At 38.7% G+C, this 26,149-nt stretch overlaps 2 protein-coding genes across 3 annotated transcripts; one reads left to right on the forward strand and one right to left on the reverse strand.

Moving 5' to 3' along the window:
* Positions 1 to 286: 286 nt before the first annotated feature.
* Positions 287 to 24,449, reverse strand: LOC145795000 (uncharacterized). 2 transcript variants are annotated; one of them, XM_082877585.1, is made up of 8 exons: positions 24,265 to 24,449; positions 18,811 to 18,925; positions 18,538 to 18,606; positions 2,363 to 3,004; positions 1,915 to 2,076; positions 1,275 to 1,828; positions 1,083 to 1,181; positions 287 to 693 (listed from the first exon to the last, which is right to left on the reverse strand). In XM_082877585.1, the coding sequence occupies exons 2-6, from the start codon at positions 18,847 to 18,849 to the stop codon at positions 1,715 to 1,717; spliced, it is 1,026 nt and encodes a 341-aa protein (XP_082733711.1). In that variant the 5' UTR covers positions 18,850 to 18,925; positions 24,265 to 24,449; the 3' UTR covers positions 287 to 693; positions 1,083 to 1,181; positions 1,275 to 1,714. The 2 variants fall into 2 exon arrangements, with proteins under 2 accessions (XP_082733711.1, XP_082733710.1); XM_082877584.1 differs by lacking the exon at positions 24,265 to 24,449 and having other exon boundaries at positions 18,811 to 24,245.
* On the forward strand, positions 8,794 to 9,717 carry LOC145794894 (uncharacterized). The gene is made up of 3 exons (XM_082877226.1): positions 8,794 to 8,944; positions 9,042 to 9,160; positions 9,253 to 9,717. Exons 1-3 carry the CDS (start codon positions 8,797 to 8,799, stop codon positions 9,715 to 9,717), a joined length of 732 nt encoding a protein of 243 aa, XP_082733352.1. The 5' UTR covers positions 8,794 to 8,796.
* Positions 24,450 to 26,149: the final 1,700 nt, after the last annotated feature.

Raw genomic sequence — 26,149 nt, forward strand, 5'->3', positions numbered from 1 at the left:
TAGTTCCATTTCCAATGTCTTTCGGTGTTGATTTTGCAAAATCACACCTGTATTACTTCAATTTGCTTATCGAGTTGTTGCTCTCTGCTTATCGAGTTGTAAACTTGTTAAGGTCTCTTTTTTTATTGAGTTAATTTTGTTACGTTGGTCTACCTGACCTAGTAGTACATACATGTTCAATTTCCATCTGATTACATTGTCATGTGATATGGTATGATACGATGCGATGCGATGTGATGTGCAAATGCAACACTTTTTTAGCAAAAAGCTTGTTTCATTCCATCATCCTTTCAAATACGTAGTTTTGGGAAAACAAAACCTGCCTGCGGAAGTACAATGTGCTCAATCTACTGGCAAAAAGAAAAGCAGCAAAAGTCTAGATCAATGGTCTCAGGTATGAGAGTCCGTCCTCGTCCTCTTTCTGGGCGAAGGTCCAGGGGCATCATCGCCGGCTCCACCATCTGAGCCCGAGCCCGAATCATCTCCAGTCTCATCCTTCGATGACTCTGTCTCTGTCTCTGTCTCGGACTCATCGTCGTCTGGAATTGGTGCTCGTGAGCTGCTCCCAACATGAGTGCGCCCCGCTTTGGTACGGGGGTGTACTACGCCACCTCGCCCTGCTCTCCCTCCTCCTCGGGTAGATACAGATGGTCCTGCTGGAGCACCTCCTACAGCCGGCATCTGGAACGGGGCCTAAAAAGGACAAATGGAAAATGCATCAGTTGCAGATAAAACAGAATACAGTGTGTGAGTACAGTGTATGAATGCTGTGAACAGTATATCAGAACAGAATACAGTGTGAGTACAGTGTATGAATGATGTAAGCAATATATCAGAACAGAACAGTGTGTGAGTACAGTGTATGAGCGCTGCGAGCAGTATATTGGTACAGGATGCAGTGTGTGAGTGCAGTGTATGAAGGCCGTGATGAACGCTGTGAATAGTATGTGGGTTACAACATACCAATGCCATGAGTGCCGTGTATCAAGTCCTGTGTTGGCGGTGCGATGCATCAGATTATGTGAAACAGTTTATACAGAGTTTGAGACTATGTTTGAAAGACTGTGGTTGACAGAACTTACAGGGATACTGTAAATGGCCAGCAGGTCGAGGCTCCGCTGTAGCATCCCCATCACGGAGGCAGTCAACTCCAAAGACTGGCGAGTGTACTCGGTAGAAGTCTGCAAGAGTGTTAGAAACATCAATATTCTGCAGAACATCAAGAGAGATAAAATGAAATGATTGTACAAGATACAAAATGCAGTAGCGCATACCAGAGGCAAGTCGTAGAATCCGACTAGCTCGTGATCAGGCGGCGGGGGAGCGATAGGGATCTGGTAAGTCTCCCACCCTACCCTCGGCATGTCATCATAATAGGCAGCTCAGGCCACCCGGCTCTTTGCCCTCTCCGGGGCCCACTCCTACCACGGGCCCGAGCCATCCTCGATGGTCCTGCTCCTGCTCCTGCCGCTGGCGCCGTAGGCCTCTCCCTCTCAGCTCGGCGAGCACTACCTAGAGGCCGCATGATATAGGTCTGGACGTACTCTACAGAGTCGCCCTCGCCTCTAAAGCCCCTCAAGTCCCAATCGATCATATAAATGGCTATCTCCTGTGGGGTGTATATCTCTGTCTGCCTCATAGTCGTAGGAGGCAGCTCTGGAACTGTCTACTTTGGCACACCTAAGGTCTGCCGCAAGAAGCGCTCGCCCAGGTACTAGGTCCGACAAACCGGGCCCTCTAGCAAAATCCTGAACCGGGAGGTCTCCTGAGCACCCTCATACTGCTCCCGTACTACGATGGGCAATGAGGCCCATGGCTGCCAGGTGATCTGCAAACAAAATACAGTTTGTTATCTACTGCTATTGAAAATGTAATGCAAAGCGAAACTTAAATGAATTGTAATGTTTGACATACCTCTGCCACGGTGATGGTATCGAAATAGCGGCGGAAGAATATGAAAGACTCCCGAGGCCTCCGCTCGCACCTCACGTCGAAGCGGTGGGAGAATGGGATCATGGGAGGCATCTCCTCCTCTGGTACTGGGGCAAGCCTCGGGAAGTAGGCGTATACCCACAACTACAATGTGACAGAACAGATATCAGTATGCTTATCAGATAAAGCAGAATGCAGAATAAAGCAGAAGGCGCAGAACCATGCATTGAGCAGTGCATTGTGCAGAGTGTACAGTCCATGCAGTATGCAGTCAGTGTAAAGCAGATTGCGTGTTCGCAGTATGTGTAGTGTACAGTCAATTGGCAGCAAATTATGCAGTATATGACCAATGTGAAGAAGACCGCAGTGTATAGTATACAGAGTACAGAGAATGTAAAGTAGAAATGTAAAACAGAAGAAGAAAACGTACCTCCCAAGCCCGCCAGTAGCCTCCGAGCAGCTGTCCACTGAGGCGGGAGGATGAACTCATATAGCCGTAGAGTGTGGCCAAGCCCGCGCCACCCCAGTCGTAGCCGCAGATCCTGGTCACGTCAACCAGCACACTCAGTAGACAAAGGGGCACGGTATTCGCCCGGTCGGCGAAGAGAGTGGTTCCCAACAGGAACATCAGAAAGCCGCGAGCGTACTGCTCCTCCTGAGTGGTAGGCACCTGGATCCTGAAGTGGTCCTCGAACCACAAGTATCGTACAAATCCCGGACAAACAAGAGGCGGTAGGTTGCCAAGCAGGTACATCTGAGCGGCCTCCCACTCGTCCATATCTGTATCGAAGGGGATCGGATCACACGCTACTCCGATGCCTGTGAGCATGAAGAAGTCTAAAGGAGTCATCGTCATGTCTTCCATGGCCGAAAGGTGGAAAGAGTCGATGGTGTCCCACCACCTCTCCACCAGAGCAGCAAGGAGAGGCCTACTCGCAGTGAGGTGCGAGAGCCCCATGCAGAAAGTGCCGAAGCTGGCCTGGTCAACGATACGGCGAACCGCCTCAGGATGCTCCAAGTACCACCCCCGGGCCATGACATTCCCAAACCCCCGAAAGGCATGGGAATCCCCCTGTGGTCAAAACAAACATTTGCGAAGCAGCGTTACAAATATAGCGTTAAAAACACTCAGAATTAATGAAAATACAACGTGTGTGCGCATGTTCAGATTCAAACAGATATCGGGTGCAGGTGTGCTCACAGTGAACTACAGCATGTGATGTATCAGTGTGTTTGAGTGGTTCAGTGAAAATACAGCGTGTGTGAGCGTGTTTAGATTCAAACAGATATCGAGTGCAGGTGTGCTCGCAGTGAACTACAACATGTGATGTATCAGTGTGTTTGAGTGGTTTAGTGAAAATACAGCGTGTGTGCGCATGTTCAGATTCAAACAGATATCGGGTACGGGTGTGCTCGCAGTGAACCACAGCATATGATGTATTAATGCAGTGTTTGTACACGTGCTCAGGTTCAAACAAATACCGAGTATAGGTGTGCTCGCAGTAAACTACAACATGTGGTATATCGGTGTATCCGGGCTAAGCAATTAAAGAATAAGATCGACTATTGCAGTTGTGTTCTACATTGCGAAAAATGAAACAGGGAAAAGTATACCTCGGAAGCGCCGTAAGACAGATGTGACTCTAGCTCGCGCAGTAGAAGCTCTGGTGGCACGTTTCTGGCAAAACTCCTGAACTGGCGAAGTCCGTCGGGAGGCAACACGTGTATAGCCGCCCTGTAAGCCGCTAGGTCGAACGGCCGGATGTGGAGAGGTAGGAGCTCGACCTCGGGGTCAACATCCATCTCTGGGGGAGCCCCACCCTGTGGAAGATCGTCTGCCATGTCGAGAAGGGTGCGAAAATGGCCGGAAGTGTGAAAACTGGGCAAGAATGTGAAAAGTCAACTAAAAAGTCAACCCCGAGAGGGTGAAAAATGGGCGGAAAGCTCGGAGTGCGGAAAAGGCACAAGAATCAAGGTAAACTCGAGGGAAACAAATCCCGAGTGGTGGAAATCGAGAAAGAGACTGAAAACAAGTTTTGTTCGGTTCAAAATGTGCGAAACGAGAAGGTGTTCGCGAATTGAACGACGAAACGGGCTCAAAAATCGAGGAAAATGCTGGATCAAAGCTTGGAAAATAACCTAGAGAGGGAGGGAAGGGATTTTCGACGAAGAGGCAAGTGAGAAATAAGGGCTTGAAGCCCTATATTTAAAGACCCGTAGCGAATTGACAAAACTACCCCGATACAGGCATTTTTGGCCGGTCGGCCACATTGTTGGCCGGTTGGCCAAATAGATGGCCGATGGCCTTGTTTTGTGGCTGATGGATGGCCGGTGATCTCCCCCGGTGGCCGGTGAATCTTCTACACCCTTGTTTGGGTCATTGATGTGGGTTTGGGACCTTCTTTGCTCAAGACAGTGCAAGGAACTGCATTTTGAAGCTTAACCGGTCTCTGTGCCGTGTTTTCTGTGCGTAGCACTCGAATACGTGCAGGGTGTATCCTTTTTGTATCTTGCAAAGGTTCGGAAACTACTTCAAATACGTTGCATTGTTATGCATGTCTACATGCGTTATAGCGCACACCATCTCATTGCATTGTTATGCATGTTTGCATACGTTGTAGCACAATCATTCCTTGCATTGTTATGCATGTCTACACGTTTTGTAACGCGCACAACTTGCATTGATATGCACTGCTCATTTGCATTGTCATGCATTTCAAAAGACGCGCGTTGTCGCGCATTCAAGTTCATTTGCATTATCATGCGTTTCACAGGACGTGTGTTGTCACGCATTCAAATTCATTTGCATTGTCATGCATCTCAAAAGACGTGCATTGTCACGCATTTTGAATTCATTTGCATTGTTGTGCATTCCAATAGTATGCATCGTCATGCATTTCAATAAGTCATGCATTGTCATACACTTCAATTACATGCATTGTCATGCATCTTTCATCTACATTCCAGTTCATGCATTGTCAAGCATTCTCATTCATGCATTGTCATGCATGTCTTATTTCGCATTGTCATGCATCTTCTATAGGTAGCATTGTCATGCGTACCTCACATGCATTGTCATGCACTCCTACTCGCGTTATTATGCACATATGTTATGCGTTGTCACGCACGCCACACTTGCATTGTTATGCATTTCTCTATCTTGCATTGTCATTTGCATTGTCATGCATTTCTCTTATCTTGCATTGTTATGCGTGTTTCATTTGCATTATCATGCATCTCTCTATCGCATCATCTAGTATGCCTATCGCATTGTACATAACATACATTACATGCACCCATTGCATATAGAATGTATATGTTGCATTGTATTGCATGCATTTGCTGCATATCCATCTATGGCTTGTGCCTTTCCATGTTGAGCTTAGTTTAATATGTGCCCATACTTTTCACGTTGAAGCACGGTTATGATATTATGTGTACGCACCTAGTGTTAAGGGTGACGGCACCGTTTCTGTGTTAGACGCGGTTTGTTTGTGTTCATGCCTTTCCTAGGCAAGATACGATTTTGCTGTGCGCCTTATCCATTCCATCCATTGCATGCAGAATATAGGTTGCATTGTCTTGCATCCTCCCATCCACCCACGTTGTTTCGCGTTCTTAGGTTGCATTATCTTGCATCCTCCCATCCACCCGCGTTGTTTCGCATTCTTAGGTTGCATTGTCTTGCATCCTCCCGTCCACCCGCGTTGTTTCGCATTCTTAGGTTACATTGTCTTGCATCCTCCCGTCCACCCGCGTTGCATGCGTTGTCGCGTTATGCTTTACTTATATGTTCAAGTTCCTATACACATTGCATGCGTTGTCACGTTATGCTTTACTTATATGTGTTCGAGTTCTTTTATTTTCACACATTGTACATGTTGTCGCATGTGCTTTACTTACATGTGTATACTCTTCCTCACCTCCACACATTGCACACGTTGTCACGTGCAGTGTTGTCAAAGGCGCGCCTAGGCGCAAGGCGAGTCGAGGCTCAGCATCTGCGCCTGTACAGGTACCAGGCGAGGCAAATTGAACCAGGCGCTCGCCTTAGACGCGACTTGATCAAGGCGAGAGAGGTGCAAGGCGATCGCCTAGGCGCGACTTAGTGTTCAAGTCGTAGATCTGATCTAACGACTCAGATAACCTTTCGAATGGCTCGTATTCACAGAGGATTACAACCCATGTACCATATGAGACAAATAGAACTCAAATAACCCTAATCGATCGATTACGAACCTGTGTTCAAAAAAAGATCGACTTCGATCGACTTCTCGCAGGTTCGACTTCGCAGGTTCTCGATCGACTTCGATCGGCTTCGCAGGTTCGACTCTCTCCCCTTCTCCTTCTTCTTCGATCGGCTTCGCAGGTTCGACTCTCTCCCCTTCTCCTTCTTCTTCGATCGGCTTCGCAGGTTCTCTTCTCTGTTTTTATTTTTTTTATTTTTTTTTTCTTTTCTTTTACCTTCGTCGAAGCTGATCTGTTTTTATTTTTATTTTATTTTTCTTTTCTTTTCTTTTGATTATGATAAATAAATAAATAAATAAATAAATAAATTCATAAATAACTTAATTAATTGATTATGATAAATTAATTAATTCATAAATAAATAAATAAATAAATTGATTATGATAAATAAATAAATAAATTTTTTTTTTCAATTATTTGACTTTCATAACCTTGATTATTACATAAACAAATAAATAAATAAATTAATTCATTCATACATACATACATAAATAAAAAAAATAGATATATTACATTTATTATGATTATATTATACTGAAATTGATTCATCATTATACTGAAATTAATTAATTCACCATTAATTAAAAAAATTGAAAATTGATTCATAACATTAATTAATTCATACATTACATACATTAAATTACATACATTATACATTAATAGAAAATTGAATGTAACATAGGAATAAATGTAATGGAATGTACATTAATTAATTAATTCATCATTAATTAAAAAATAGAAAATTGATTCATACATTACATTCATTAATTAATTCATCACATAACATGCATTACATTCATTATACTGAAATGATTTTTTTGTTATTTATTTTTTGTGTTGTGTAGTAAGTACTAAGTAGAAAATGACATCGGAAAGTAATAGAAAAGATCCGGCGTGGCAATATGCCCATTTGGTGGAGGAGAATAATTTAAACAAGTTTGAGTGTAACTTTTGTGGTAAAGTATCAAATAGAGGTGTTTATCGGGTGAAACAACACCTTGTGAGAGGTTATAGGAATGTCACTGCTTGCCCAAAGTGTCCTTCTTATGTAAGAGAAGATATTAGAGAGTTCATGTCCAAAAAAAAGGCACAAAAAGAAGAAATGAACATGTTGCCTGATTTCGATGACATGGACATGGAAGATGAAGATGAGGATGATGATGTCGTTGAGATCAATGTCAATCAACACCGCAAGTTGACAAGTAATAGCCAAGGTTCATCCAAATCCAAATCCAAATCCAAATCCAAATTAAAAACGCCAAAGAGAAAAGGGCCTATGAATGTTTACTTCACACCCAATCTTGAATCAGTGGTGAAAAATCGAAAAGACCAAGCAAAAGGGAAACAAACCAAAATTGATGCAAATGACCCTTACAAAAAAGAAATGAGAGCTTGGGCACTACAAAGATTTGCAAGGTGGATGTATGATGCTGGCATCCCTTTTAATGCAGTAAATTAGGAGAGTTTTGGACCAATGATTGAAGCCATTGGCCAATATGGTCCTGGTATGAAGCCACCGACATACCATGAAGTGCGGGTTACCCAACTCAAAAAAGAAGTGAAACATACTGAAGATTTGATGAAGTATCATAAAGAGGATTGTGCAAAATACGAGTGTTCCATAATGGCAGATGGTTGGACTGATAAGAGAGGAAGGACATTGATTAACTTTTTAGTTAATTGTCCAAGAGGAACCATGTTTGTTCAGTCGGTTGATGCTTCTAGCTATTCAAAGGATGGGCAAAAGCTATTTGAATTACTAGACAAGTTTGTAGAGACAGTTGGAAAAGAGAATGTGGTGCAAGTTATCACTGATAGTGCTGCAGCTAATGTGTTGGCGGGTAAGAATATTTCCTCATTCCTTACATCAAAATTGTTTACTCATAGTTTGTTTTGTATTTAAAATTTAAAAACTTGAAAATAATAATTCTTCATTATTGTTACATTATAGGGAGGTTTTTGGAAGCTAAGTAAGAACACTTGTATTGGACACCATGTGCTGCTCATTGTTTGGACTTGATGTTAGAAGACATTTTCAAGATACCTAGACTGAAAAAGACATTTGAAAGGGGTATTGCAGTACATGACTACATTTACAATCGGCCTACGTTGCTAAACATGATGAGGTGCTTTACAAATTTGAAGAATTTGATCAAGCCTGCAAAAACTAGATTTGCAACCGCCCTTTTGACTTTGTTTAGGATGCATCAACAAAAAAACAATTTGAGAAAGATGGTCACCTCCGAAGACTGGACCTCAAGCAAATGGGCAAAGGAGCCACAAGGTAAAAGAATGGCACAAACTTTGTTGATGCCTTCATTTTGGAATACTGTTGTGTTTGCCCTTAAGGTCTCGGGTCCTCTTGTCAAAGTGCTTAGATTGGTTGATACTGAGAAGAAACCTCCCATGGGATACATTTATGAGGCAATGGATAGGGCAAAAGCATGCATTGCAAGTTCATCTGATCATAAAGAAGAGAAGTATAATGAAATTTTCGAAATCATTGACAAAAGATGGGATGTTCAATTGCATCGACCTTTACATGCAGCTGCACATTTTCTTAACCCATAATTCTTTTACCCAGAAGCGTTAGAGGTGCAAAGAGATCATGAAGTGATGAATGGGTTTTATAAATGCATGCAAAGGTTGGTCCCGGATGTCACTGTTCAAGATTTGATCACTAATGAGATGAGTATTTATATGAAGGCTGAGAGTCTTTTTGGCAAGTCTGTTGCGATTAGGCAAAGAAATACAAGAGCACCAGGTAATATATTATAGACTCATAGAGTTTATTTTTAGTAATACTTTTAGTAAAACTTAATACTTGGTAACAATTATTTCTAACTAGTGGATTATCGCAGCTGATTGGTGGGCATCATATGGTTCTTATACTCCAAACTTGCAAACTTTTGCCATAAAAGTCCTTAGCCTAACATGTAGTTCATCGGGTTGTGAACGAAATTGGAGTGTATTCGAACATGTGAGTATTTAACATTCTAACTAATTTTTTGTTCAATTCAAATATTTTTTATTATAATTATATAGAATTTAATATCTTTTTAATAATTGAAGCTTCATAGCAAGAAAAGAAATAGATTGGAACAACAACGTCTCAATGATTTAGTGTATGTCAAATACAATAGAACATTGAGATTTAGGTATGGCATGCACAACACTCTTGATCCCATATCTTTGCAAAATATTGATGAAAGCAATGAGTGGTTGCTTGGGAGGATGGATGGAGAATCAGATGAAGATAATGAGCCTGTGTTTGATGATGATGATGGCTTGACGTGGGCCACTGTTGCTAGAGCTTCTGGAGTAGAAGAAAGTTGCCATGCAAGTAGAGCAACAAGTTCACGCTCAAAGGCACAACCGAGGATATCTAAATCATCAACATTGACTCCACTTCAATTAATAGATGAAGAGGAAGCGGGCTCAGATGACACAGAGGAGGAAGATGTTGAGGGATACAAATCAACTGATGGAGAAGAAGATGATAGTTTGCTTGCCATTGATGTTGAGGATGACGATTGACTAACACCGACCTAACCTACCATTTCTTTTGATATTGATGTTTTTAAATGTTAAGACATATATTAGTATTTGTTGGATATTTATGTTTTAGATGTTTAGTGTTTATGTTTTTATTTTATTGAATGTGGATTATTTGATCTTTGAAAATTGAAATGTTATGTAATATGCACTTTCATGGCTTTGAGAATTATTCTATATTTTGTCTTGAATCTTGATTACTTTTTATTTTTTAAAAAATTGTCTTAGTACTATGAATGATTAGTCTATATTAATTTTTCTATTTTTTACGAATACTGTGCGTCTTACTTCAATAAAGCTCGCGCCTCGACTTGCGCCTTGCGCCTAGGCTCCAAGAGACCTTCGGCGCCTTAGTGCGCCTTGAGCCTTTAAAAACACTGGTCACGTGTACTTTACTTATATGTGTTTGTGCCTTCATGGCATTGTTATATATGTTTCAAAATGCATTGTTATGCACACACTTGGGTTACATTGTTACGCACCCCTTCCACCTGCATTGTCATGCACCCTCTCACTCGCGTTGTCACGCACTTTCCACCTGCATTACTATGCATGTATCTAATGATATTGTACCTGTTAAGTTCTCTTTCTTTTTCAAGACGATATTATATGTATGGTTCATTTGAGGCTGGCACGACCAGACGAACTGGACATGAACGATATTGTACGTACGGTTCATTCGAAGCTGGCATAACCAGATGAACCGCATAGGTATTGTATTCTCCACGTCAAACGTAGCGAGAACTGAATAATTCTCTTACACCCTCTTTGCATTGTAATGTAGTTTGGTTTTCGGCTTGCTTAAAACTGTTGCATGTTATGCTTCGTTACAGCTTTCTTTGCATGATCATAAGTTATGCTCGGCTTTGTGCATTGTCTTGCATTTTGCCCCTACCCTCGGGCGCATATCTTTGTCTGTAGCTTATATACTTTGTCTAAGTCTTCGGCCTTGTCAAAAATGGGTCGTCTCTGAGCTTTGACATTCACTCCCGTCATTGTTTTGACTTTCGAGTTCTGTCAAAGAGGGGCAACTATAGACACCCCATTTTTGACCGTCCTCAAGACTTGGACATCACCGTTTGAACACTCAGTGATCATCCACGTTCGTGTTCGTTTTGAGTTCTGGGAGTTCTCGGCTACGCGTCTTGCCTCAAGATCTCTCAACTTGTCTATTTTGTGCTTGGTCATGGACCAAACACTTGTGTTCTTGCTTCTGAGGGTGGGAAATAGCTTGTTGGCCATCCCCACACCACACCGGCCTTGGCATGTTGCCATCGGCCCTTTTTTATTGCCACCGGCCATTGATGGTGGCCGGTCGGCCCTTTGTGTTGGTCAATCGACCATTTTGGCTGGTCGACCCCTTTTCATCTGCTTTTGACAGATATTTTGTGCCAGCTGGCACGCACAATTACCCCCCTCCATACACGTGTATGGAGGGATTTCCCTCTTGCTTAGCTTGTTTTGTAAGCTTTGCAATATTGGAATTCCTATAAATGGAGGGCTTCTCCTCCCTCCTCAAGGGTTCCAAAAAGTTCCAGAGGTTTGAAAAATTAGGGTTAGAAGTTCTATATCTATCTATCTCTATATCTCCATCTCCTTTTGATTTGTGTGTGTATAAGGGGTTTTTGTTCTTAGTTTTGCACTAAGACACATAGTATTACACCATACCTTGGTTGCTGAGGTGCCAAAGGGTTATTCTTGGGGTTCTTGGGCTGGTTTTGACCTAAGAAAGCTGCTGGAGGGTTCTTCTTAAAGAAGGTCTACAAGGGTAAGAACATTACCCCTTTATTCCCCATTTTTGCATAGGCTTTTAACCTATCTTGCATCCGTTTTTAAGCTTAGCTATAAACTAAGAAAAGTTCTGTTTTTACTTGCTTTTGATCTTTGTTTAAGGTTGCTTTGAGGTTTGGGGTTGTTTCCCCCCTCCAAGGCCATACCTTTTGGCCCTTGCTTTGAGCTTTGCATGACCTCTCTACCACTGAAATCCAGAGGATTTTCAGTGGTGGAGAGGTGGTTTTGAGATCCTAAATGGGAGAGGGTCATCCCCTCTCCATGTTGCCTTTGATGCTTCCACAAATGGCTTGTGTTGTAACTTGTATGCCTAGCTTGCTTTAGCTCCGTTTCAGCCGGTATTTGTGCTTATTTTGTCATGATATAGCACTGTTTTAAGTTGGTTTAGACACACCGTGCATGCTTTGCATACTTGTCTTGTAATGCCATGAAATTGCCTTAACATGCATCATGATGTACCATGACTTTCTAGCATGATTTTGGTTTAGCTTTGTGAAGCTTTTATGCATGTTTTAGTATGCTTAAGGTCTGATTTTGGTTGTTTGGGTCATCCATGACTTGCTTTGTATAGCTACCATGCAATCTAGCTTGTAGGCTTTGAGTATTGGATCCTCTAGCATGCTTTACTTGCCTTGTTTCAGTGACTTAGAGTCCCTTACCATGTCATTTCAGTCCATATGGCATGCTTGTTTATTCACAATTGATGCTTCTTTAATGCCTTAAAGAGTTTGTGTTTCATGCTCAATGTTTGTGCCATTGTGTATGCCATCATGTGTAGGCATTTGGGATGGTTGGCATGGTCATGGCTTGAGCCGCTTGGCTAGCCTTGAGCCTTGGACCTTGTTGCATACTTTGCTTGATTTGTTTAGTCGGTTTGGCACCTTTTCTAACATGATTTCAGAGCTTACAATGTATGCCATTTGTCCATGTTTGTTTCTTTTAAGTGTGCTTAAAAGTTTCCTCTTTATGCTCAAGTATTGGACCATGTATGCATGCATGTTTGTATGTACATTTGCCTCCATTTCCTTGGCATATTGGCCACTGTTTTGGACCTAGTAGAGAGCTGTCCATCTCGGTGTAAGTCCATCCTTTGCATGTTGTTGCATGCTCGCCTTGCGTGTGTTTGCATGCATGGCCTATCGCATGTTGTTGCATGCTTGAATCACTTTGCATTTGGCGTGCATTTTCTTTGTTAAGTTGCTTTACATGTTTCCATGCTAAGTCCCCTTCACATGTTATTGCATGTTTGTCATTAGCATTGTTGTTACATGCCTTGCATGCTTGTTTGCTTAGGTTGTGTGCCTAGTACACATTGCTTGTTTGCATGTTCATGTTGCATACTTAGCTTGCATACTTAAGATGCATAACATTGTGCACATCATGCATGCCTTGCCTCTTGATCAAGCATGATAAAAGTTGGGTCCTTTATGTGTTTTGCGTGCATTCCATTTGACATTGAAATTACACACTTTGGCCTCTTAGACCATCATGCATTGAAATGCGTGATTGGTGGCCCGAGGGTCAAGAACCAAACTCCCTTGAGTCCATGACATGATAGGGAGGTTGGTTATGAAAACATTTGATGTGAAATGTATTGCCATGTCTTGTCTGTCTTCTGCTGCTGTCAAAACAGGGTTCTACAGGAAGATATGGTCGACCGACCATTTTCAGTGCCGATCGACCAATAATGGATGGCCGAGAGCATCATAGATGGTCGACGACCACTTTACCATGGCCGGTGACTATTCCTCTTGGTCGGTGACCTTCCACAGTGATCAGGGAGTGATGCTGAAGCATCCTTGGGACTTGTGAAGTCTTCAGAGATGCAGAGCAGTGTAAACACAGGCAGCTTGTGCATGGTGGTGGATTTCCGAGCGGAGCCGAGCACACATGCATTGGACCCTCTTCCTGAGGCTGTTTTACCACTTTATTAGCTTAGTTAATTTGCTTAACTAGTTAAGTGGTCTATAACTATTTAATTAGCTTGTTAGTTAATTAAATTTGTATTATTCTTTTGGTCCCTCTGAGAGAAGGCGAATTGTGTAATAAGCGTGCGTGTGTGTGATGCATGTTTTCCAACCCCCACTTCTTTCTCCCTTTTACTTATCTGCTTTTAATGGTTAGTATTAGGACATGTTTTGATTAGCATACTTATGATAGCATGTTTGCATCCATTCATTTGTATTGCATGCACCGGGCTCGGCGCATCATATTAATTGCATAGTATTTCAAATCTAACTTGAATACATGTTATCTGTTGCATTTCACATGCCATCCATAGATTTGTCGAACCTATTCTAGTTGCATTTTGCCTGCGATGCATTAGCCATCTTGACATGGACTTGGATCATACATTTGATTATTAACATGTTCCTTGTTTTGGCTTGGAGTACTAGGTGAGTGTTTATGCTTTAGCATCTCACATGAGTGTGAATGTTAACATGAAAGCATGCTTGCCATGAGGCTAACCGCTTAGTTGATTTACTGCTTGAATGCCTGTGGGTGAAGGTTGGATTGTTTGAATTGGAATAATTCCTTTAGCCTACTTGCAAATAGCGAACCTCAAATCATTTCCAAACAACGGATATGCGATGCTTTGTTCCAAATTAAGCAATCTAGTCTATACTTTTGTGTTGTGCGCATCATGTAGTAAGATTAGCTAATTAATCAGATTAAGAATGCATAATGTTTTCAAAACTAGATATCATGGTTAGTAGAGGCCGATCTTTGATCAGGCGAGCGGGGGTACTCATAACTGACCTTCCCTAATCATACCCAAGTTCCCGAGCCAAGACAACTTTGGCGATGACGGACACGCGGCCTTCGGCACGAGTCAGGATTTCCTAAATTCCCCAAAATAAAATATTTAGGTGGCAATTCTGTATCTGGCAAAGCAGTCCATGTTTGGGACTTCTTTCTAAAAATCTGTTTTCCAAAACGAGTTACCGAATTTGGACTATTTGGTGATTTATCAGTCTTGCATTGCACTTTACGAGATCAGATTAAGAACCGTGACAATTTGAGTCCGAACTGTAGTGAGCCCAAAACGAACAAAACAGAGGGGGGAGATTCCTTCCCGGGACGTTCGGGGGACATCTACAAATGAATGGAAGGTTTTGTATGGAAAATTGTGTGCCCAAATCTTTTATAATAGTTGATTGTGTTTACCAAAAAAAAAAAAAAAAAACAGAATAACAATTCAACCCCCCCCTCCTCCCATTTAAAGATAAACATCATCATCAATTCCATTCATAAAAGTTTAAGTTACACATGACTAAAATGAAGCTCATTTTCATTACAAACACAAAAACAATCCTACATTTCTAAATACAAATGTTGTGGGCTTTACTTATAGGGAGTTGAAGCTCTGACTTGCAAGTCCTGGTGTTGTGGCCCTGCTGTCCACATTTTCTACAATTCAAATTCTTTTTAAATCTCCTTAGCTTTGTAGGCCTTTGACCTTTAGGTCCCTCATTTGGTTCCCTCATTCTTGCCTTTCTTGGCCTTCCAAGCTGCTTAAGCTATTCCGGGGGAAGCACTGGTTCTTTTCCTGATTATTTCCACATTTCAGCACCATTCATTAGGCACATCACGTGTGTGTAAGCCTTCAGAAATGTATATTTTTTGTAACAATAATGGACATAGTCCTCAGGTTGTTCCATTGATGTCCAAATGATAGATATTGCATGTGCACAAAGGATTCTTGTCAACTTCCATCTTCTACAAGAACCTGTCTCCTCGTTAAGGTCCACTATAAACTGATCACCATGCATTCCTCTTACTTCAAATTTTTTATCTCCTGCCAATGCTGGAATGTATGCAGCTGCAATTGTCTTATTTTTCTCCAATATCTTGTGTATCTTAGGGCTTATGTTATCTTGCCATTTTTGTGCATACTCTCTTCTCTTAACTAACCTTTCCGTCAAATACATTCTAATTCTCTCCAAACAAGTCAAAATTGGCTTGTCCCTAGCAAATACAATAGAAGCATTGAAAGACTCGCATAGGTTGTTTAACAGAATGTCACATTTTGCACTGGTACCAAAGTGGGACCTAGTCCAATGGACTAGATCCTTGGTAGCCAACCATTCATATGCCAATTTGTTCTCTCTCTTCAATTCTTGCATTTGAGCATTGAACCTGCCCACATAAGTTGCTCTAGCTAAATTCCATAACCTATCCTTCAAGTTTTGACCTCCAAACCCATCTTTCTTGAAATTGTTGTGTAAATGTCTTATACAATGCCTATGTTCAGCTGCTGGAAGCAAATCAGAAATTGCTCTCTCCAAACCCATCATCCCTATCTTCTGATTCTTCAAGGCTAGCAAACCCATCTGAGGAATCCCATTCTTCACTTTTTGGTTCAAAAAAATCTTAAACATGACTATTTTCTAGTGGCTTACTTACATGTTGGTGCACTTCTGCTATTGGCTCTTCATTCAAGCTGTAATCACTGTCAACAAATACTTCATATTCAACCTCTAAACCAGAATTTGAACTATGCTCATCCTCATCAACATTAGGTTCATAAATACTCCCTTCTGTTGTGTTGCATTCCCAATCCTATTCCTCTACATTGACATCTTGGAAATATTCATCAAAACTCAGTGGAACATGGATAGATTCCTCAATATAAAGTTCCAATACACCTACCACTATAAATTTCATCATTTCATGCACATCCTCATCAGAACTAATAAATCTAAATCCTCCATCCATGCTCTGCTTCTCACTGACTCTGTAACGAAATCTAACAAAATCACTATTTCCTACCATTTGGGCACATTCAACCAATGCTAGCAATAACATCCTCTTCCTATCATTGTAATCAATGTAATCTACTTGGCCCCCAACATAAGACCTTTTTCCATTTTCTATCCTAAATTGACCACCATTATTCACTTTAATGGTAAAGTGATCAGCATTGATGTCTGCATGATCATTGGACCAGTATAACATTAAAAACAAAAAATTGAAGAACATATGCAAATGCATGGGACCACGGTATCATTCACAAACAAAGCATGAAACAAACACTAAAAGACAGGAGACAATCAGACAAACACGTACAAGAAGACTTCACTTTTTGGAACAATACATACACTTCAAAATTTACTTGTTCAAAACAACACAGTAAACAAGAAAGATTCAACAAATAAAAAATTGACCAAAAATATACAAAACTGACTGAAAATGCTCAAAAAATCATAACCATGCAAAAATCTTAACCAAAAACTAAAAAAATTATACTTATATTTTGGTATATAACTATCTTGACGTTGTACATACTTCGCCATGGCCATCCCGCCTCAATCAACACCAATAATGTAGCAAACCCTTCGATTCTTCAAGAAAACTACAAACCCTAGCCTCAGTCGAAGTTCTGAAGACTCAATCGATGATCTGAAAACCACAAACCCCCCATTTTTGTTACCCCAATTCGCCTCACGTGTATGGCACATGCGGTTGAGGATGAAATGTCCATTTTGACCTTCGTATCAGCCTTAGGTATCACGTGGAATGCACATGCAATGCTATTCTGTTAATGATTTGGACGACAAACACAAATTGGACTTGACAAACACAAATTATTAAAGTTTAGGGACTAAAGAAACACAAACAATAGTTAAGGGACCAAATAGAAAAAGCACGTATAATTTAGGGGGTAAAAGGGTAATTTACCCTAATATATTATCAATTACATCTAAACTAATATATAAATAATTTTATTTTACAAACCAATTTAGCAAAAATGAATTTTTTTAATATTGGACTTTCGTTTATCCTAAATCACAAAAAATTGCTGATCGAACTAAAGGCAAGTGAGTCATGTGAAATGAATGAACCTACCAATGTTGAAAACAATCAAGCAACAAGATAAAAGAAAACACTTAGAGCAACGTTCACTTAACCCTCAACAAAATGCTCCCGAATATAAATAACTTTAATATCTTACTGACACTAGATTTTTTTTTTTTTTTTTGGGAGGGAGGGGGGTGCCTCTGTGCCTCTACATCGACATCAAGAGGTTGTGAGTGTTAGGTCTCTACATCGTCATGTAGTGACATCAAGGAACCCCCATTCAAAACAAAAATTGCCTCATGTGAAGGTTGAAGAGATGGTACTAGTAGTAGTAGTAGTAGTAGTACATAAAGTTTTTACTCATCTTCTGTTATCCTCTCCAATTAATGTGATGATAAACCAACTATCATTTTTTAATAAACTCAAAAACCTTCTCTACCTGTTATTGTCTATCTTAACACGATATATGAGAACATGAATGACAGGACACTGAAGAAGTTTGCTTCTCAACCAGATCCAATGAACTGATTCATCCACCTCATACTACCAAGTTTTGAAAATATGAGAAACCCCTTTCCCATTTATTTCTACACTCAGATCAGCACTGTTTTAGCAACTAGAAACGGTGTAGTTTAAATTAGTGTCAATTCCACTCTTTTTAGCAACTGTTAGCCACATAACACATTCAAATTGTATAAATTGTCACAATAACAGAGGTTATAATTGTAAGATATTTTACAAGTAGTTCAATGGAAGAGAAACAAGAACTTAAAAAAGTCCATATTACTTCTAACTTAGCCTTTGCAAGAGCAGTTCGTGATGAGGGACTCCAGTAAACTGATTTTCTGCCTCTATATACCCTTGAAGGGCCATCTCACCAAACACTTCAATCCAGTAAAGGAAAGAGTGCAGAACAAACAATAGCTAAGCAACTCAACAAATTATAACATCAGCATGAAAAAGATAGAAACAACTTTTCATCTTAAACTATATAGCGGTGTCTCTTTAAGTGTGGTATGTATGACTACTATCCTAAAGAGTTATAACAATCAGAAACATTAATAGAATCCCAGAATTAATGGCACCTCAGAGAGTTATATAGTTCATTCTACAGATTTATAAGACTACAATGCCACAGAAACTTCGCAACTTAAATTTAATGTCGAGAATCCACAGAAAAGAAACTTTTCAAAAAGTCGTACAAGGTACCTGAACAGCCTCATAATTTGGATAAAGAGCCAGATAAAGATGATCCCAGTCTCCCCATACTCCAAATCGCTATAAAAATTGAACATATATGCTTAATATTCGAGCATCCCCTAAACTAAAAATTAGCAGTGATATGCAAGCAAAAAGGAATTTTTTTAGTGAAAAATGAGTATACACTGAGAACAATTATTAACTTTACAAAGACTACAAAGGCCATTTGTTAAAAATTACTTTGATGTATTATTATGGATACCAACAATTCAAGCAACCAACCTTAAATGAAGCCATTTGTGTCTCAATGGTGGTTTTCATAAACTTGGTTGTGCCTTTGCTCTGAATTTCACTGATGTGAGCTCTTTTCTAACATCGTGCTCCAACGACTGCAACACTGAAATAACTCAAAACAACAATCAAATCTTAAATAGAAAGTAGAAGAAAAAAATAGAGGGAGATAGATTTTGCAAAGAGAGTGAGAAAAAGAGAGGTACGGAGAAAACTTAGTTCTTAATTGTGCCAAAAGTTCTAATAATTCATTACACTAAACCAGTGAGCCCTACATATAGGCTTCTCCCACAAAAGGAAATAAATAAGTGAAAGCCTACATTAAATTTTTTTTAAAAAAATCTTAAAATAAATTTAAACTTCTAAATAAATACTTTTATGTGAAGCCTCTTGTCTTCTTGATCTCCATCAACCTTTGAGCTTCCAACACTCACAAATTAGCAATCCAATAGTCGCAAATCGAATATGGTTTAGGCAACAATTGTGAAGGTGACTTTTTATCTTACTAAACATTGAAAAAAAAAATGTAAATATAGTATTTTTCAAAGAAAATGCAGATACATCATGATAGTTAATGAATCTTACTGCAAGTGATCACATTTGATTATATTAAAATGACATAAAGCCTCCAACTTTCAAGATAGCCCGCCATAGGCAATATGTCAATAAACTTCACTGTTTACAGTTAATTGGAAGCATCATTGTCAACAGATCATAATACCATGAGAGTTTAAATTAGATGGCAACACTACCAAAAAAACATTATATAAAGATATACTTGCCTTTCAACTCAAGGCCATGACAATCCCAACTAGGCACATACTTATTAGTTTTTCAAATAAGTTGCTGGAAAAAAAAAGAAAGTAAATACGAAACAACAATAGCTATATTAATATTTTTGTGCTTCAGTATGTATAACGTTGACAATATACAAATAAATTATGCAACCTTCAGACCATAACAATTACCCCAAAAAAGTGTTCAACATGTCAAGAAATGTTGTAATGCTCACTTAATATTGGGCACCACCAATCTGAATATTGCATGCACTAAGGGTGCAAAATACACGCACTTGATGCCTCTTAGCTTCCATTAAGCTCACCAAAAGAATATTGCATTCACAATTTTAACATCTTCCAAGCCAAGTTACCTCAAAGATGGATCAACTTTACTAAAATTATGAATCGGTAGTAAAAAAGGATACAAATTTATTTAATTCAACTAAGAAAGGTTGAAGGATCGTGTAGACATATAAATGTATCGTATGACCATGTGCCATTAATTTTGAAAGGATGAACATTAATCTGAAAGAAAGGGAGAGACGTTTATGTTAAAAGAAAGGATGAACATTACTATGAGTTTGAGATTGCCTCTAGTTCCTTAATGTTTGAGTACAATTACAAAAATAGGTTGGAAAACTAATTATAAATGAAGAAATATCGAGGTCACTATGACAAGATGTATATCCAAAAAATTGTGAAAGAAACTCACAAAATTCTAATAACCATTTCCTTTTCTTTTTCTTTTTTCTTTTTTGTAGTCTCTATAATTAAAATAATCAAAGTAAAATTGCTACTAGTTTTCTAAATAAACAAATTTATTGACATGTTTTTTATTGTTTCCCAATTTCGTTTTCCCCAATTTTTGGATGTCATAGGAGGAAAAGAAGAAAATCCAAAACATCTCCAAAAAATTTCATCTGTCTACAAATTGAAGAGCTTGAAGTTACAGCACCTAGTCATATAATTCACCAAAACTATTCTGGATGCAACAAAAAGTACTCTGCAAACATAGTCAAAACCCATATCCCCTACACAATGCTCAACTACAAATAATGTCATAATTACATATAAACAATTAATTTAAGATTGTTAGGGTTTTGGAAATTAAGGAAAACAACAAAATTAGTTTTGAAAATTAAGAAAAACAAAGATAGAAAAATAGAGAAATTGAGTGTGTGTGTGTGTGTGTGTGTGTGAGAGAGAGAGAGAGAGAGAGGTGGTTTTCTGCTAATGCATCAAAAGCAACTAAGAATCTGCAATTTGCTTCAAATTCCTCAATTCAGATCCAATGATAAGTATCTAAGGTTGCCATCCTTCTGGGGGCGAAGCAAGGCAGAAGCTTTCAACTACATTGCGGAAAAGCTTTGAACAAAATCCAAGGATAGAAGTAGAAGCTTCTCTCACATGCCGAGTGTGAAATTTTATTAAGGGATGGTTTGGGATGTTCTAAATAAGTACACTTTTTGACTTTTTATGAAATATGGGTTGGGTTTGGGTTGGGTTTGAAGTGATGTGGCAGAGAGGTGATGCGACTTAAATAAGATAGTGACTTTTTGACTTTTTAACTTTTTTAGTACATGACAAACAAGGCCTAAATCTGTGGTTCAAGCCATTCCCGCTTACACCATGGCTTGTTTCCCTGTTACCAAAGAGTTTCTATGCCAAGCTTAATTCCTACATCACAAAGTTTTCGTGGAGGGGAGATATTGAAGGTAAAGGGTCCATTGGCTGAATTGGAATTTTCTAACCCAAGCCAAATTTCAAGGGGGGTTGGGCTTCAGAGATCTGAGATCCTTTAATTTGCCTTTTCTAGTGCGTCAAGCTTGGAGAATTCTTCAACATCCAAACTCCTTTTGGGCAAAGATACTTAAAGGAATATACTTTCCTAGGTCGAATTTCCTACATGCATCTAGAGGTTCTAAGGCTTCCTGGTTATGGTCTAGCCCAATTCAAGGCAGGGAACTTCTTGCCAAAGGTTTAAGATGGCAGATTTTCAATGGTGAAAAGTTGATTTTTGGGATGATAAATGGCTTAAACACTCCTGGTTGCAGAATCCAATCCTCTAGGCCTTCGGGGTGTTGTATTTTGAAGGTTAGCGAGGTCATTAACCCTTCTTTCAAATCTTGAGAAGGGTCAAAATTGAGAAACATTGTCAATAAGGAGAATACAAATCTGATTGGTTGTATTCCCATCTCAAAGAAAGGTTTCGAAGACAAGCTTGTTTGGAATTTTTCACCAACAGGCCAATTCTCTGTCAAATCAGGTTATCAAGTGGCTCACCAAGATTTTCTTTTATGTAAAATTTGAGAGTCATCATTGTGTCAACCTCCCACAAACCTCTGGAAATCCATTTGGAGTTTAAAACCCCTTCCAAGGTGCGGCATTTGTGGTGGAGAGCGTGCAGAAATTGCCTTGGTACTAAAGAAAGTCTTTTCAAAAGGAAGCATTCCTCTCTAACCTCTGCCCTATCTGTTACATCGAACCAGAATCTGTGGGACATATGCTGTTTGGATGGTCTTGGACCATTTCAGTTTGGTTTGGTTGTGACCTGAACTACAAGGTTGATAAGACATTTATCACTTCCGTGACACAATAGTCTGCTGCTATTTTTGAGGACAAAGGCAACAACAATGAGAACCCCCATAGGATTGGTTATATAACTATGATAGCTTGGCATATTTGGAAGGCTAGGAATGAATTTGTTTTTAATGGTTTTTTTTTTTAGATCTGTACTTACCTGCCCAAACAGCAACCCATGTTGACGACCAGTTTCTTTCAACAAACTCTTCACCAACAAACCGGTCTCCTCCTCCAATGTGTGGTTTTAAATTGAACTGTGATGTGGCCATGGACAAGGAGCGCAATAAAGCCTCTCTTTCTGCTGTTATCAGAAATTAGAAGAGGGATTTGATTGACGGCATTGCCAAACCAGTCCTAGTTTCTTCGATCATGCAATGTGAAGCGTTAGCTATTCGGGAGGCTTGTTTGTTTGCCAGAACAGTGGGTCTTATTCCAGCCTATGTCAAGAACGATAGCCAGATTGTGATTCATTTGTATCGCTGAAATAGTACCACCCTGGGAAAGAATGACAAATTTTCAAGACATTTAAGGATGTGTAGCAGATCGATTTCAACTTCATTTAGAGGCCTCGAGTTTGCAACAAAATAGCTCACTGGGGTAGCTCGAGCGCACCTACATGGCAAGCTTTATGCGAATTGGTGTTTGAACCCATGTCCTGCACTTTTAAGTGCCTTCTGTTTGATATTTCGTGTCCTCTTTTGTAGCCTTTATTTATTATAAAAATAAAAATAAAAACTCGATTTGACATGCTCTTTTGAACAACATACAATTCCTACACTTATCTGTTCGCGGTCGACTATCAAACCGGACACGTTGTCCAGCAGTCAAGTAAAATTGGACATTTTTTAATTACTTAAAAAGTTAAGCTACAAAACCATCATATCCCATTGTAATTTGAAGATTCTGCCAATTTGAAAATCACAAATTCTGTTTTATTTTGCAGGTGAGAGGTTTATGAAAGAGGAAAAGTCTCCAATTTCTCCACCTTTGGTATTCCCTTTCAACATAAGTCCCTTACGGATTTCATTGCTTAGTGAGGGTAGAGTAATGAAATTGCCACAGATAAATACACAGAATAAATCCAAAATACATATTGCTTTACTCTTTTATTCCTAGCCAATAACAAGACGACCCGTGGGGTTCCAACTAGCAGTAAAATAAGAACATCTCCAATCCTTCATCTTTTTCTTTTATCAAATTTAAATTTGATGAAAAAGTATTCAAAAATCATCTCCAATTCTTTCATGTTCATCAAATCAAGAGTTTTTTTTTTTTTTTTTTCATCAAATTGAGAATTTATCAAATCATTCAAATTTAAATTATAAAAATAGGTTGGAGAACAAATTATAAATGAAGAAAATATTGAAGTTACTATGACAAGATGTATATCCAAAAAATTGTGAAAGAAACCTACAAAATTCTAACAACCATTTCCTTTTCCTTTTTTTCTTTTTCATAGTTGCTATAATTAAAATAATCAAAGTAAAATTGCTACTAGTTTTCTAAATAAACAAATTTATTGACAAGTTTTTGATTGTTTCCCAATTTCTTTTTCCGAATTTTTGGATGTCATAGAAGAAAAAGAAGAAAATCCAAAACATCCCCAAAAAATTTCATCGGTTTACAAATTGAAGAGCTTGAAGTTACAGCACCTAGTCATATAATTCACCAAACTATTCTGGATGTAACAAAAAGTACTTTGCAAACACAATCAAAATCCATATCCCCTGCGCAATGCTCAAATACAAATAATGTCATAATTACATATAAACAATTAATTTAAGATTGTTAGGTTTTTGGAAATTAAGGAATACAACAAAATCAGCTTTGAAAATTAAGAAAAACAAATATAGAAAAATAGAGAAATTGAGTGTGTGTGTGTGTGTGTGTGTGTGTGTGTGTGTGTGTGAGAGAGAGAGAGAGAGGACCCATACTTGAAATTGGGTTTTGGGAGATAGGCAAACTGCTAGTGCCAAGAAAATGGTAATGGAGGTGCTGGTAAGTGCGAAAAAGGAGTAATGGAAAACAAATACAAAGAGAGAGAGAGAGAGAGAGAGAGAGAGAGAGAGAGAGAACTCCATACAAAACAATAGAGGCTGATCGAATGCTCGAAGCAAAGCTGGCGGCGCTGACGCTTGCTCGAAGATGTGACGTCGGCGACGATGCTGAAGGAGGAGAAGGCGTCGGCGGCGGCACTAAAGGAGGACAAGGGGCGCTGAAAGGGGAGCCGCGAGGGAAAGCTAACATGTGTTTAGAGAGAGAGATGAGGAAAACTGATAAACACACAAAAATGGGGAAAATTTAGTAGCCATTTTTTTTTTAATTACCCGCTCAATATCTCAAAATGTTTTTTTCAAAATTTGCGACAAAATAATTTTTTCTGCAAAAAAGTCTCAAAATTTTAAAAATTATTATCCACAAAAATATATTTCTCATCAAATGATCTCAAAATATTTAAAATTATTAATGATTAAAATATATTTCTCACTAATAATTTTGTAATTGTTGACAAATTTTTTCCTCATGAAAAGTCTTAAAAATTTGGCGTCACCCAAAAAATTTAACGGGAAAATTTTCGGTAACGAAATTTAATTTTTCCTCACATAAAAGGAATTATTTATTGATAAAAATAAATTTCCTCACCTATTATTTTTATTTTCTTATTATATGTGACAAAATTTATAATTCCTCATAGATTATTCTTATTTAGTGATGAGATTTATTTTCGTCACTATAGGTTACTTTTGTTGTAGTGCTAATTTTTTGTTTGTTGGTTGGTTTGTTTGTTTGTTTATATGATGTAGAAATTGTAAGAAATGGTTTTGGAAAAAAAGCATTTGAATTTAATTTAATTTTTGTTTGTTTGTCAGTCAGTTCGGGTGCATTGTGTGAGGCTGGGTTGGGCTTGTCTGGCCAAAAATATTTGAATTTAATTTAATTTTTTTTTTGGGTAAAATAAAATCTGTCCAGTTTTATTTCAAATTTTGGTTGGAAAAATTCAAATTTTGCTTGCACCTCTTCAAACCTTCTGTACAAATTCATACCTGTCCGAACAGGTTCAAGTTTAAACCCATATCTGTTTAAATTCAAATCAAACAGGTTCATACCTGTTGAGTTCAAAACCGAACAAATTTTCAACATATTCAACACTGTCCGAACAGGTACCATACCTGTTGGATTCAAAATTTGATAATAGTAATAATATACTATTTGCCATTAACAATTTCAAAATATTAATTTTTATGGTAGTGTTACAGAAAATAATTGTGTGATATTTTATTTTTCTCATTTTAGTAACTAGAAAAATAAAATTATTTTGTGTTATAATTTATTTTCTGGTTTGAATAACTAAAAAATTAATTTGTGTTTTGATTTTTCTGATTTTTGTAATAAGATATTATGGCTACTGCAAGTGAGAGTGGTCCTTCAATTGTTACAACAATTCTGATCCCTATCGAAAACCATGTTCAAATTCCAATAAATCATGGAGAAAAACGGAAAAAATTTAATGGCACCAAGTTTAAGTGATGGGAGCAGAAAATGTTGTTTTATCTCAAAACTCTAAATCTTGCCTGGTTTCTCCGTGAAAAGGTTCCAGTGTTTAAAGAGGATGAAAGTGATCAGCAAGTTATTATCGCTGTAGACGCTTGGAAACATTCTTATTAGTTGTGCAGAAACTACATCCTTAATGGCCTTGACAGCATGCCGTATAATGTTTACAGCCCTCTGAAAACAGGAAAAGAATTGTGGGATTCTTTGAAAAAAAAGATACAAGATAGAGGATGTCAGCACAAAGAAATTTGTTATTGGTAAATTTATGGACTTTGTTAGGGTAGACTCCCAAACTGTAATTTCTCAAGTTCAAAGTTTTCAATTAATTTTGCAAGATATTCATGCTGAAGGTATGTCTCTTAGCAAATCTTTCTAAGTCGCTGCGTTAGTGGAAAAATTACCACCGGCTTGGAAAG

The sequence above is a fragment of the Camellia sinensis genome, chromosome 7 (assembly GCF_055761805.1).
Source record: "Camellia sinensis isolate YWXY chromosome 7, ASM5576180v1, whole genome shotgun sequence".
In the NCBI taxonomy this organism is placed as follows: domain Eukaryota; kingdom Viridiplantae; phylum Streptophyta; class Magnoliopsida; order Ericales; family Theaceae; genus Camellia; species Camellia sinensis.